The sequence below is a fragment of the Globicephala melas genome, chromosome 1 (genome assembly GCF_963455315.2).
Source record: "Globicephala melas chromosome 1, mGloMel1.2, whole genome shotgun sequence".
NCBI lineage: Eukaryota > Metazoa > Chordata > Mammalia > Artiodactyla > Delphinidae > Globicephala > Globicephala melas.
Genome location: NC_083314.1, coordinates 127,997,344 through 128,013,144, shown reverse-complemented (window position 1 = coordinate 128,013,144; position 15,801 = coordinate 127,997,344). Strand labels below are relative to the sequence as shown.

General features: G+C 33.3%; 1 protein-coding gene across 7 annotated transcripts in view; it reads left to right on the top strand.

The window, feature by feature from the left end:
• LRRC7 (leucine rich repeat containing 7) overlaps positions 1-15,801 on the top strand; it is a 498,913-nt gene that overhangs the window by 126,208 nt on the left and 356,904 nt on the right. Inside the window, exon 3 of one of the 7 annotated variants that reach the window (XM_060304378.1) lies at positions 11,736-11,810. The exons of the other annotated variants lie outside the window; for them this stretch is intronic. Within the exon in view, the coding sequence (XP_060160361.1) occupies position 11,810 (1 nt within the window). The 5' untranslated portion in view covers positions 11,736-11,809. The remainder of the gene's footprint in view (positions 1-11,735; positions 11,811-15,801) is intronic. 7 annotated transcript variants of the gene reach the window in all.

The following is a 15,801-nucleotide window of genomic DNA, read 5'->3' as shown; positions in this document are numbered from 1 at the left end:
AATTCCTTATCTCTGGAGATAAGGGGGGTCCTTCTACTACTAGAGGCGGATTTTTCACATGGGAAGTTTTTTTTTACTGCTTTTAGGGAGACAGAGGAGGCTCAAAGTGTCCCTCTTGTATTGGCCATTTCTTAAGTAACTTTAATTCAAAATAATCAATATGTCATTGAGGCATATTTTGGGGTGGCCTGCCCTGGGCCCCCACACAACTAAAACTCTGATCCATGTGAGACTGTTCTATATACAGAATAAGTAAGTGTTCCTATGAAATAAAAGTCCTGAAAGCAATGAATGTATTCTAGCCCCCTTGGAAGATTCTCTGGTTTTATAAGTTTAAAGAAAACTTAACTATTTAATTGGAGCACGCTATTTTAGAAAGAGTTGGCTTAATTTATTTTCAAACTACTGCACAAAGGATATTTGTACTCAAAGATTTTTAAATGGTATCTCCAGTGTTGTATAGGCCAAAGAAAAGATTACATTTTACAAGTTTGTTTGAATTGATGGTGTGTCCATATGGTAAAAAGGCAAGAAAGTCTTTGCATCAATATTTTCTACATTCTGTTTTTAATTAATTTACATTTTTTTATGAAAAATATTTGAAAACCAGGCATTGTTTTGTTTTATTTTGTGTGAATTTGAATCTCCTGTCATCAAGACCAAAGCTAAATACTTCCTCTTTAATTTTGAAAGCAAACTATATATGACTTTTTGTGCCATTTGGTTGCATGGGTGAAGAGTGAATAATGTTACCTCTCTGCTCACAGGTCTTCACGCACCATGTTTAATCAAGAATGTATTTTCACTTGTAGCGTTTGATGTGTCACATGCCTATCAGTTTACTGTCAGGCAAGATAGAGCACATCATAACGTCCATCAGTTCTTATTGCTGTCTTTTAAAGTCAAGCACTACAGATGACAGTAAACATGACAGCTTTTGTGATAAGCATTTTTGCTGGCATCCTGTTATTAATAATACTTTGGCTAGTATTACCAGGAATAATCCATGGTGGGGCAATCGTTCCTGCATCATCAACCACAAAATGATTTCTAAGCTTTTTCTGAGGCTTTTTTGTTTTTCAGATTTTTTCCCCTTTAGGCCAAACGCTTAACTAAACTTGTTATAAAATTAATTGGGAAGGGGAACTAAGGGAAAAGAGACTATTAAAGGCTCACTCTTTAATTCTGGACTCAAAGGCTGTATTTGCTAACTTTTAAGAGCCACAATGAATACTGAAGGTACAGTCAAGGCTGAGTGTGATTGAGAGGTGAACTTAAAAAATATAAAGGATGCAAAAATGAGTTTTGATTGAATAGATAATTATAGCACTTAGAAAGCATATTAATGAGATGAATATTTCTGATGATATATGAAATGTAGACAATATTCTAGGCATACTATAATATGTACTTAATAGCCATAATGACTTTTTGTGTTTAAAAATAATCAGAAATGATTTTTTGATGACAGTCAGCAAAGGGTGAGCAGCTTTACAACTAGCCATTATCCAGACAAGTTTTCCTCTCCAAGGATCAACTGCAATGTTTATTACATAAACATAACTTATATTTCTGGTGCCATGTATTTTCCACACCATCATTAAGAAAGTTCATGAGGCGGCCTGTTCATGAGCTCATTGATGCATCTGCATAGACTCCAGCCTTCAATTACTTAATGCTTTTCAATGCTTTTTCAATTACTTAATGTGATAACCTAAAAGAGTCTGAAAACACCAAAAGTTTTAGAGGAATCTTACCTCCAATTTACAAACCACATTTCACTTTTACCTTGTCCTGATTTACTTTATCTTGAAAAATCTCACGGAAATGAGTCTCTCTGTCATTATTTATGAAGATTATAAGTGGTTAAAAAATAGATTACTTTCTCTAATAGTTTAATGCTTTAAGACAAAAACAAATCTTACTTCACTTTGTTTCATAAAGTCGGTGCTCAATTTTTCTATTTCAATGTCAATTCTAAATGTTTTCCATAAATTTTTAGGTAGGACTAAGCGAATTTAGAAGGAGGTTATATTTTAATCTTAAATTGTGCTGACTCTAGTTTATCCAAGGGTGGTGTAACTTTAAAATCCTTTAAGATATACCACTAGTTACATATCTACATATCTATTCCAAGAAGAAATTTAAATCTCTTATCTATAGGAATCCAACAGATTATATATATTGTTGCTTCAAATTCCCAAAATTGCACAGATACATTTGTGTGCGTATGTACACATATATATCATGTATATAATGTGTGAGTTAATGCATATTAGCTTAATTTTGAGGCTTGCCTTTTAACTAACATAAAAATACTTCATAGTAAAAGCTATTAACATAAAAGGATATATAGATAGATGGACAGATGTTTCATGCATTTGACTTAATCACTATTCTTTACGTTATTGAAAGGTCTTTTGGTTCTTTTCTAAACTTGAAAAAGTTAAGGATTTGGTCAATGTTATTATTTACAGGTATTTTAGGTTGTATGTTATGTGAATCAACAAATTAAACACCTTTAAGAATTCTGCATCAGAATTAATGTGATTCCTTGAAACAGATTAAGAACATGTATAGCCTCTACTTTTGCCCTGTTGCCTGTCTTCCAGGGAAGCAAACAGATACATTCCATGCTAAGTCACAGTAAATGTTAGTCTTATAATAAGATTTTTTCTTTCTTTTCATTTTTATGGTTCTAATTTTTTTTATTTTACTTAAAACTAGTTTGTATCTATCTTTTATTATAAGCCTCCTCAGATTCTTTTATGAAGGAGATAAAGAAAAGAAACAAAAGGATAATAAATAAAATGATTTTTTTGTGTGCATTTTATTCATTAGTTCAGTGAGCACTTACCAAGAACTTGCTATGTGCACATTTTTTTTTTTTTATTGGTCACTTGGGGTAGAATAAATCTCTTCTCTTCTTCAGGAATAATCCATCCAGTTGAGGAAGCAAAAAAAATTTCAAAAGAAAAATCAGCCAGAGAATAAATTTTTTCAATATACAAGTATCTATAATAGCTAAGACTTTATTTATAAGTGATGATTTAGAAAGCTTTTATAAATGAACATGCATTAACATTTTAAATGCAAAAAAAGAGAATAAATTACATTTTATGACACATTTGAAAGCCATTTTACAAATTGTAGAATTAAAAAATTGTAGAATTACCATAATTTTGGTTTGGGTCAACTTTAATTTCTCTGAGTCTTCATTTCCTTATTTATAAAATGGAAAATACTTTACTACTTCATAGTGACTTTTGTTGCTGTGAGTTTTTAATGTTATAGGATGACTTTTGTGCACAGTAAAGATTATTTATTAATTAATAAATTATTATTTATTTGCAATTTTTAATTTTCATTTTATAAAAGTTAAAGTTTTTAACTTAAACCTAGTTTTTCAGTATTTTTTTGAGACTGAACATACAAATCTTATTCTATTTATAAATCAGGTAAGTTTTAATAATCGCTTTAAAACTTTTACTTAAAATTGTTAAATATTTTTTTCTTCATAAATCTAATAAATTTTCTCTTCTTTATTATTTCAAACACTGAGGTAACAAGTAAAACCTTCCCAAAGACTTAAACCACTCTTACAAATCTAATCAATTAATGTATAAACATAGTAAATTTCAAGTTTTTGTAAGCATTACAATACTATTATAAACCAACTAAATAAAATTCTCCTGCATATTTGAACTCAATGTCACAACTCAGTAAATAATGTATTTCTCATTTCATTTGGAATCATGTGCCCATATGCCCTAACATGTCAAAGTTTTTTAAATATTATAAACATTTATAAATTTTTCTTGCGTTAAACTTTTAAAGTTATGAATGGAAAGTGGTTTTCTTCAAGATCTCAATTTTTGATTTGTAAACTTTCCCAGAATTAGAAAGGCACTTTTACCTACTTATTCATACACAGCTTTTACCATTGTAATAATAAAAAACCTTAAACCTTAGTGTTTACAAGAACAAAGGTTTATTTTTCATTACTATTACATGTTGGCTGCATATTGACTGGGACTCTGCTCCATCATCTCTTTGTTCCAAAGTCTAGAAAGAAAATGGAGCCCGTGGCTAAGATTTGCCACAAAGGACAGAGAATGTAGGCTGGCTTAAAGCTTCCCCTTGGCTGGTATTCCATTAACCTAAGCAACTCACTTGGCCTAGGCTAATATCATTGGGGCAGGGAGTACTATCCTCCCATGGAAGAAGCACCCATAAAGAGGAGCGGTAGTATAGGAATGCTTCAAATAGTTTTAATCAATCAATACATTCTTTCCTCCCAAAAAAATGGAAAAAAAAAAAAAGGTCATATTATTACCTAGTGTTTTTTATGTGAATTTTCACCCTGGTACTCAAGCTGTAACTCTCTTATTTTCAGTAATTTTGTTACTGCGTGACTGAATGCTAAATTATTTCATGCTTTTGTCAGGCCCTACAGTCATGCTAATGACCTGGTCCTAAGGCTTAAATGAAATAATGTAAATGAAAGCATCTACACGTTGTTAGCAAATATAAGTAGAAACACATTGTTTTCTTCCTCTCTTGTTTCCTTCTTCATTTTTCCTGGTTCCATTTTGCTTGTGTGGTAGAGTGTTTTTTGTTCAGGCCCAAAGCCTAAAGCAAAATCACTTATCATGCATGGATAAAAGGAATTTTGCTGTTCTGTTGTCAGTTTTTCTGAGTTCCAGTCATTTTGTCCTCAGAAACCGAGTCTTACATGCACCATCATTAACACCCACCCCTCTGACTGCTCTAGAAATTACATTTACATTCATTTAGCCTTTTCATTGGACTTTTTAGAAGGCGGATCACACTGTTTTTTCATATTACACTAATTTTTGACAAAAAGCAACCTGCAAGTCATTTTCTCATATGGTTTTAAACAACATTTCATTCATCCCATAGTGTATTTGTGCACTAATTTTTTTTAAGATGCAGCACGACTGGTCTAACTAGCCAGATTATAGAAGGAACTGAAAGTCAGGCAGAGGAATTTAGATTTAATGATGTAAGAAATAGGAAATAATTGAGTTTTCTGAGACAGGAAATAGGAAAAGAGCATGGTATCATTATCGCAGTGTGGTAAAAGTATGGGATTTTATGTCAGACCTTCCTGGATTGGAATTCCGTCACCACTAATATGGCCTTAGTATTCCCATCCAGTAATGAAGATTACACTACCTAGCTTATAGGGCTGTCATTCAATACTTGATTCAACAAATACTGGGTTTCTACTTTGTACTAGGTGTTGTTGAACAAAATAAACTCAGTTCTTGACCTCATTATGTTCACAGTCTAGGAACAAATATAGAAAATATACAAGAAAAGAAGCAAATTAATAGTGATCAATTCCGATAAGGGCTCAGAAGGAAAGGACAAGTGATAGAAAACTGGGGTATGTGTCTTTAAATTAAGTGATCAGGGAAAAACCTCTCTAAAATGGTGACATTTATGAGGAATAAATGAAAAGAAGGTTCTGCCGTCGGGGGCCCTCCCATGTCCTCCTGACTATTAACACTCTACTATGTGCTCATGGCATCTAAGTGCAAGCACTGTCAAATTTTATTGAGACCCTTCTTTCAGCTTGTGTCCACTGCAGCCTGGAAGTACAGAGGGGTTAATGGCTCCAGGTTCAGCCTTCAGTCATTCACAGATGAGAGTTGGAGAATAAATAGCCCACGTTCCTCACCTTCTGATGGCTTACCCTGAGATATATTCCCCATGGATGAGCCTTAGCGACCCAGAGTGGCAGTTGCTTCATTACACACCCATTACTGGCTTCCTTCCCTTCCCTGTTTCACTCCTTTTCTACTGGTGTTTTCTAAGATTGCTTCCCAAATAAAGTATTTATTCTCAAATCGTTGTCTTAGGCAGAGTCTGCTGCCAGGGGAAACCAGTCTGAAAGAAATATCATCTCTAATCACCTAGGATAATACCTAGAATAACATATGCACCCAGTAAATGTTAGCTCTCCTTTTCCTCACCCGTGTCCCCCTGGGTCAAACACATATGATGAAATGTTTTAGGAAGTTATCTCTAGACTATATTATAGTATTGGAGGTAGCTAAAGTTAGAGTCTGAAAGACCAGTGAGGAAGCAGTCTGTTCCTTTAGGGTGCCTGCTCCATACATCTCTCAGTTTCTTCCCAGGACCAGTGGGCTAATCTGAACCTGTTCATTTCATAACCTTTACCTATGGCAGAGGTGGAACAGTATGAACAGAAACATACAAGGCCTTTTAAGTCCTAGACTCACAACTGGTCCACTGTTACTTCCCTATTCTGTTGGCCAAAGCAAGTCATAGAGCCTAACCCAACATCAGTGGTAGACTCTTCCCTTGGAAATATGGGGAGTGGGAAGGGAATACTTCTGAACCATGATCCAATTTACTAAAAAAGATCTCCTTTGTTATTCCAGTTCAGAGTACTCATTTTATTCCCTTCCATGCAATTTTGGTTTTGGTGTTCAATTGTCTAATGTCTGTCTCCCCCTTGAAACTTTGTATTAATCAAGAAAGAAAAAATAGACTATACTGTGGTAACAAATTAAACCCCAAATATCAGCAGTTTAACACAATAAAAGTTTATTTCTCCCTCATGTCACAGTTAAATGCAAACTGAGAGGCACTGCTGCCTTGTAGCTATGTCACCTGAGCCCACCCAGGGGAAGAGAGGGCCAAAAGACCAAATGAGACGATTCTTTCCAGGGCCAGGCTAAGAAATGGCTTCTATTGCTTTTACCCACCATTGGCCAAAACTCAATCATGTGGCCCCAATCCAGCTGTAGTGGGAGGTAAGGGGCAGAGAAATCCAGCCTTCTTTCTATTCAGGAAAATAAAATGGTGTGATGAACGTACAGCTTTGTTTCTGCTAAGACTGTGAGGTCTTTGATGGCAAGATGTGTCTCTGGTACCATAAAGCCTGGCAAGTAGAAGCTCGTCACTTGTTAAGTGAATGAATTATCGATTACAATAATGAACGAACTCTGAAGTCAAGTTTTTTCATTTATGAATGGAGAATAATAACACTTACCTAACAGATTCATTATAAGGATTAAAGAAATAATCTCTATGACAGGGAGTTGTTTCATGGAGAGATGCACTTTCTGTGGGGGGGTCTAACTTAGTTTATGACTTCACTTCTGTTTCAAAAATGCTTAAGGAATATTGTTATTGTGTATGGATTATTGTTTGTGATAAAATGAGTAAAAATTATTGATGTATGCAAATATGTATGTGGATAGATGAAGCAAGACTTTAAGTTTCATTTCTTAAGATAATAGTCGAGAGAATATGTTCTAAAAAAAGGTCAAGACAGGAGACTTAAAGCAGAAACAGGCAGGAAGGGTGATGCCATCTAGCACAGAGTCTTTTGTAGAGCTGCAGGGTTTCCTTGACAGCACTATCCAGGTCAAGCAGTTCTATACTTGTCTCCATCCCTGTAGAGTTGAAGGAATTTGGAGAGGGGAGTAAATGAAAAAGGAAAAATGAAAGCCTTATAGTGATTCATGAGAATCTGCCATTTTTTCCTGTCTTTTTTACTGGCCTTAAGGTAAAACATACACATGGAAGAAACTAAAGGAATCTTGGTTTTGTTGACTGATGTTCAATTAAAATTTAATAAAATGTATAAAATGCTTGGGGCATCCTCGGCCCTGACTGATAACTGAGTCAGAAGCCTTCCATGAACCCCAAGATTGTGTGAGTGTCCCTTCTCCAGGCTTCCACAGTACAATGTGCACACTTCTGTCATATCACATCTCATTATATTTCAATCTGCTTTGGATCATTGTCTCTCACCGATAAGCTCATCTAGGGGGTTTATTCATAATTTATCCCAGAGCCCACAAAGACCTTAGTCTTATATTAATAATTTTGTTTTGTCCTCTAGTTTCTGTTTTCCTTTTTTTTTTTTTTTTGATGTAGACCATTTTCTTAAAGTCTTTATTGAATTTGTTACAATATTGTTTCTGTTTTATCTTTTGGTTTTTTGGCCGTGAGGCATGTGGGATCTTAGCTCCCCAACCAGGGATGATCGAACCCACACCCCCTGCATTGGAGAGGGAATCTTAACCACCGGACTGCCAGGGAAGTCCCTGCTCTCTAGTTTCTGAAGGGGCTTGATATCTGGACTTCAAAGCTCTGCCTTTAAATTCAAGTGACTTACAGTGCTACTTACTGCCAAGACATCCTTCGCTTTACCCAAATCTCACAAATCTAATGTTGAGTGTATAGTCTCAGGTCCTGACTCTTAATTCTCATAAGTTGAAACCTGCAAGATTTGACAGCACATGAATTTTCTGAAGGTACTGGTGACCTTCAAAGTACAGTGGATTCTCACTTGTTAAGGATGGCTGTGCTGAAATTCCTCCCCAAATAATTAACAGATTATGACGATTTAAAATGTCTTTCAAGCTAGTAATTCAACATATTCTCTACCATAATTCTTGCTTGGGTTACTATTATCAAATTTCTTTGATGTGCAGTGCCTGTTCTTCATTAGCTCCAAGAACATTATTGCATTAAATAGTCAGTGACTATTAGTAATCACATCACAAAACACTAAGAGAACATGAACCGTGAGACAGAGTTAAAGTTCTTAGCCAATTCAATATCTATTTCAAAGCATCCTTGACATTTCAAACCCCCTGAATTTTTCATTTATGCAGTAGTGGTTGGAAACCTAAGTCTAAAACTTTAGTGTTATCAAGAGTGCCCACTGGCACTCTGAATTTGAAAGGTTAATTTTAATGAACATATAAACCCTTGCATTAGGCAATCTCATTTAAATATAATTGAAATGTGAAGCTGAGAGTTGTAGTGCTTGGCATCCAAATCTGGCCTATTTACTTCAGGCATAGGCCAAGTGCCATAGCAACACTTGCTAAGTATTGCAGCATCTATAATAAAGAGTAATAAACACTGGTTAGGAGTGTAACTGAAAAAGGCCTTGTCCACAGGAGACCATATTTTAAGTAAGAACTTATATGCTAAGGACTTTTCATGTGTACTTTCTACTTTTGAGTAGCAGGACAAAGAGGCAGCTCAAACAGGGGTTAAATGCAGCTCAGGACATCAAAAACTATAGAAAGTGCGGGAAGGAAAGGGCTGTGTAATGAGCACAAGCTAGTGAGAATTAGCATCCACCTATTGCACACAGTGAATGGTTTTGTGGTTTTTTTTTTTTTGTCTCATCATTTAAATACAATTAAGGCACTGAATGAGGTTATATTTCAAAAATTTTGACTAAAAACTGGAAGCCAGAAATACACAGAAAGAGTTTAGCCCAAAGCAAGGAGACTTTCAAAAGGCTTTCAAACAATGCTTCCATATATAAACCCATTAAGTCTTTTAAAATGGACTTTAACCTAGAGGCTCAGGCACTTAGCCAGGCATACCCTGGACCAACCAGGACAGTGATAGCACTGAAAAATAAAAAAGAAAACTAGAAAATTTATTATTTTTTTAAGATATTATTTTAAGTTATTTAGTAAAAAGAAACCATCAAGACTGGTATGCTGGTCTCTATTATAACCAAAAGGTTCTTTTTCTTCCCCTTCAACATTGGCCTTAAAACTGTGATGTTACCTGTAACTAAGAATATTAGGTCTCCTGCAAAATTAAAATACTGTGTTTAAGAGTATGTATCTTCCTCATATCCTAATAAACTTCTCTGAAGTGTGTATATTTACACCAGCTGTGGCAGGGCCCAGTTCCATTGATTTACAGAGAACAAAAGCATCTATCCTTAAAATAACATAACTATATATTATAGTACAATATTATAACTATAATAATAATATAATTGTTATTATAATAGTATATTGTACTACAGTACAGTATCATATAGTATAACAATATAGTAATAATAATTTAGTGTTCTAATTCAGACATATATTTCTCTCATTATAGTGAATAGTGAATCTGCCTGAAAAGTGGAGACGCAGTTTTTGTCTTCAGGTAGAAACAAGATAACAGAAAACAAGAATATAATAATTTATTTTTAAGTATATATCACTTTCCTGGATACTGGAATAATATATTTTAGGCTTATAATTTTACTTGTTATAATAAAATAATAATAAATACCTTCCTCCTAAGGAGAGTGCTTAACTATTAAGAATTTATATAATTAAAAAAAGAAATCTTTATGGGACCCTTAAGGTTAATTATGATTGCCATTTTACAGGTAGAGAAGTTAAAATAGATGATTCCAGTTTTTTAATCTGTAGGCCTAGACTATTATAAATAGTATTTAATCAGACTATATATTTTTGTTTCTCTAAAATTCAAGATAATATATTGCAGACTGTAAGCATTTCATAATGTAACACTGTAATGGTGGTGTGTAAATCACTTTTAATTTTCATATAAAAGTTAAAAGATACAATTATTAACAATAATTATAACTATAAAATTTGTTAATTTCTATTTTATTTTAATAATGCATTTGTAATCAGAAAATTACTTCAGCCTAAACACATGGTTTGCTAAATTTTATTTACGACTTTATTTTGTATTTTATACAAATAAAGAATTACATTAATTAAATAAACATAATCTCCAGCATTTTGACTGCTATTTATATATTTTCACTACAGTTACTCTTTTCCAGAAGATCCTGTAAAGTCCTAACTTCAAGAAGAGATTTTTTTAATATCTAAATCTTACTGTGTACAATTGACTTTATTAAGCCTATCTTGAATATTTTCTTGGTTCTTTCACTCCCCTTTTTAAATTTTTGATTAGAAAATTGCACTAAATAATAACAAGAAATCTTCCCTTTATGACTTTTGAAACACATCAGGCTCTGCCGGACTCTGTGCATGGACTAGATACTTCTCTGTTCTACAAATAAATGGAGGTTCCATAAAGTCCTGACTCACACATTTATAGAGATTCTTGGGCTTTATAAACATAAAGGTTTTACATTAAGTATTCAAATAAATAATTTCAAGCTATCATTGTTTTCTTAATTTCCCATATCATCCATGGGTTGTATATGTATCAGAGTGAAAACTATAAAACTAAATAAATGTATATCTGCATTAATCTTGTGGAAGTCAAAAAAAATAAATCTCGTGGAGGTCACTTTTCTAAAATACTTGATTATTACATATGCATATGAGTATTTTAGGCTCAATTATTGTAATTATATAGAACACATTAAGCTATGAATATATACACATATAATAAGCACTTTGCTTTAATGATTACTGGGAATTACCAAATCAGGGTTTAAAGTTTAACAGTAAGATCTTAAAACTTTATTCATTCAGAATAACTAGAGTAAAAGGCAACTCTGACCTGTAAGAATCTAAATTATGAAATATTTTATGAGAAATTTTGTTTTTATAATTTTTAAAAACAAAGGAGATACGTTGCACATTTATTTAGTTGTTAGGTATAAAACAGGCAAGGAGGAAAATCACTATTGAAAGAATTTTCCTTGCAGCTATTGAAGTGTTACTTTAAGAAGGAATATTAGACAACAGTATCATCCTTTTGTTCCACACTGAATTTATATATTCACAGCTCAAATACCTAAAGTGATAGTATTTGTGGAAATATGCTAATAGGATGTGTAACCTGACGATCAGAAAAGCATCTGATTAAACTCTTCACAACCCATTCTTGCTTTTTATGTTTATTTAGATGCATTTGTCAATTTATAAGAGCAGTTAATTAAAATTTTTTACATTTTCTTTTTTTTTTTAAAGGAGCCCGCTACATGAAAAAAATGCAAGTCAAAGTGGTCACAACCTAGAAGTCCGCAGAGACAGAATAACTAGCAAGTAGATACTATGTTATTTTACTATGCTTAAGTATATAGAATTAAGTAGTATTCTGGGAATTTTCCTCTATAATGACCAAATAGTCTTATAATTTTAAATTTATACTTAGTATTATTTGTGTTAAGTATATTACATCACAAAAATAGCTAGGAAGAAAAATGATAACTGTGGATTTCAGGAAATTAATTTTCTGTCAATAATAATGAAATTATTTTGGACAGAAAGATGAATTTAAATGTTGTATTCTCTCTCAGGTCTTATTTTCAGAACCCTAATTCAACAATCTAAGAATAAGATCTCCCTTTGCCTTGTGACATATTTAACTGCTATATAAATGTATTAATTCCTCTCCTAAACCATTAACAGAAATTATATTATAATCATGCTTTTAAGAACTAGAGCAAAATTACATTCACTTTTGAAGGTTACATTTCAAAATTTCAAGGTTATATCAAATAAAATTCAGGCACAAAGCAGGAGCTTTCCATTTATTAGTACTCACTGACATTTGCAAGAAATGAAATAGGAGGTTCAATGATAAAAACATGCAATGTTTGGATGAATGAATACAAAAAGGACTTAAAGAATGTGGAAAGGGTAAATAAGATTATTTCAATGGCAAGAAGAATCTTTGAAAATCTCACTGTTCCATATTAAAGTGGATGGAGTTGATTCTTTCTCCTCAAATGTATCTTGAAGGTTGTAATAGAATCAGAAAATGTTAAAGCTAAAAGGATTTTAGAAAGTATTTACATCAACTCTTTCATTGGTATGGATTAAGGAACTAAGTTTGCAAGTAGAAACTGATTTTACGTGTTAAAATTATACATATATACACATAAATACCTTTATATGCACATATATACATAATATGCATATATTTTAAGATAAAATTAATACAGTTATTAATTCAACAGGTATTTTCTATGGTAATGGTGATTAAAATATATTTGCAAAGATAAATATATATGTAATAATGACAGTATCCACAATCAAAATATTTTAGAAATTGTCCATAAATATTTTTATGTTTAAAATCCTATAGTAGAGAAATTTCTATAATTATAAAAAAATGTTTAAAATTGTGTTTTAACATTACACATTCCTAAATAATTATATAAACCAACAGAAGTTTCTTCCCTTTCAATCTTCTTTTAAGGCTTTATAAATGACAAGTCATGGATGATAAACACCTTGCCTTTAAACTCTATCAAATATTTATACAATTTAAGCCACTCATTTTGAAAAGAACAATGCTAAGCAATAACTCAATAGAGATGAAAGGCCTCATTATAATGTAAATTATTAGTCCTTAATATATTTGGTTTATAAATTTGGACTTTTTATCTTGGATTGTCATACAGTGATACAAGCTTACACTATAAGGCACTAGAAAGGAAAGCACCTTCAAAATTCAATGACTTTTTAAAAATTGAAGTATAGTTGATATACGGTGTTCTGTTAGATTCAGGTGTACAGCAAAGTGATTCAGTTATATATATTTTCTTCAGATTCTTTTTTAAATAGTTCTGTTAGGCTACCTTGGTACTAAAGGAGAGAATGTTATGAAAATATGTTTAGAAATACATTTGTAATAGTATCAAATTTAGCTCAGAAAGAAATGAAGAGGACCATAACTTTGAAGGTATTGAAGAACTTACAAAGGAAAAAATCATCTGGTGGACTGCTGGGAGAGAGTCTGGACACAAAGAAATTGATGCTTGCGGTAACCAGGCGGGAAATTTTAGGAGCCAAACTAAATGGTGGCAGTAGAGAGAGAAGGATTTCGATTTGAAAGAAATATCTTCTTCACTGGTTTCTACAGGAACCTGGTTTGGATGAATAGTTATTCCGTTATTTGAGATCTGGAACATTAAAAGAAGAGCAGTTTACTTTTAGTAAAGGATGTTGAAATGGTAACTTTAGTTTTAATGTGAAATTCATGTGCCTCTAGCATAGTAAAATGGGGATAGCATGGGGTTGGTGGAAATGCAGATCTGGAGCTCTAGAACTAGATTACATTGGCTTTTATCTGAGTAGGGATGATGGTTGAAGCCACCAGAATTTAACCAGGCAGAAAACGTACAGAGTGAAAAGGGAACATTACCGTAGTATAATTCCTGGGATCATCAATATTTAGTCATAAAAATTCTGTTTGGAGGAAGAGGAATTGACAACAATAACAGGGCAGTAGTCACAAGTAAGAGGAAAACTGGCTTTCAGTGTTTTTGTTTTGTTTTAAAAGAACCAAAGAAGCAGAGAGATCCAAAAAGGTTAACTGTGTTAAATGCTGCTGAAAAGCCTAGAAGGAGGATGACTGAGGGAGAAAAAGCTTTTGGATATCACAATTAGTCAGTCATTGGAAGCCCTAGTGGAAATAATCCAACTTTGGAAACCAGATGGATTTATGAATCCTTTTCAGTACAGTGCCTTTATTCTCTACCTTATCTCCTTCCTATGTCAATCACAATAATAGAATTATGTTTTTCAGATTTATCTTCGGGTAGTTTAATTTTCTTAATTCAGATTTACTTAATCTCAGAGTATAATTCAGTTAAAAACACCCTAAAACTCAGATAATTTGAAGAACTAATTCAATTTAATATACTTTGGTTAAGGAAATCTTTATTGCTGGGTAATTGTACCAAATATAAATGGCCTACTATTATTTCATTTAGTAACCTCATAAATGATTTTCCACAGTAGGCTGACAAATACTCTATTTGCTGGGTTGGGAAAAACCCAGTCCTCCTGTGTCTCTCCTCTCACACTACTATCACACTCACAACACTTCTGACACCAATGTATGGAGATTTTTTCCCACAACAATCAATTTTCTGTGATACCAGCTGGGTGTCATAATTTAAGTCAATTATGACACTCTTTACCTGAAGATACTGTCAGATCCCACAGGTTAAGGGCTCAGTCCCAAAGACTGCCCCCCAACACACCCACTTTAGATGACAACTGCAAGCAGTAGGTCCCCGGGTTATCCACAGCTTCTGTCTGACTAGGCTACAAATCGTAGTGTCCCAAGACTTTTGGCTTGCCTTTGGACTCTATTATTTGATAGAATAGCTTACAGAACTCAGGAAAACACTTAACATTTACCAGTTTATAAGGGTATGATGAAGGATACAGATGAACAGCCAGGTGAAAAGATACATAGAGCAAGGTCTGGGAAGGTCCCAAGAGCAGGAGCTTCTGTCCCCGTGGAGTTGGAGTGTGTCACCCTCCCAGTATGTGGATGTATTCACCATCTGGAAGCACTCCAAACCCCACACTATTGAGATTTTATGGAAGCGTCCTCATGTAGGCATGATCAATTATTGACTCCATTTTCAGCCCCTCTCCCCTTTCTGGAGAATGGGAGATGAGCCTGAAAATGCCAAGTTTTTAATCATGGTCTTTCTGGGGACCAGCCCCAACCCAGGAGCCATCCAGGAGCCCACTCAAAGTTGCCTTATTAGAATAAAAGACGCTCTTATCGCCCAGGAAACTCCAAGGGACTTAGGATCAGGGTGTCAGGAACCAGGGTCAAAGACCAAATATTAGAACAAGAGATGTACCTAATGCTCTTATCACTTAGAAACTTATAAAGGGTTTCAGGAGCCCTGTGTCAAGGACTGGGGGCAGAGACATATATATATATTTATATATATATATATATATATAAAATTATATAATAATAATATATATTATTATTTTGCAGCATCATAAGTAATAATTTCAATTAATACCTGGCACATAGTACTTAATTATAATTACTTATAAGTAGTTATTGAATGAACAAATGAATCAGTGCTTTTCTCCCTTTGGATTATTCCCACATTCTTTTCTAAGTATTACTATCCTCTTCTTTCAGAAAATGCACTCAGAATTATGTGACTGTCTTCAAATCCTTAAATAAACAAATAAAACTAAGGGAAATGAGATTATGTAACACTTTTGTGTGAGATTTTCTACCTGATTCTCCTCAGTGCTATTTTAA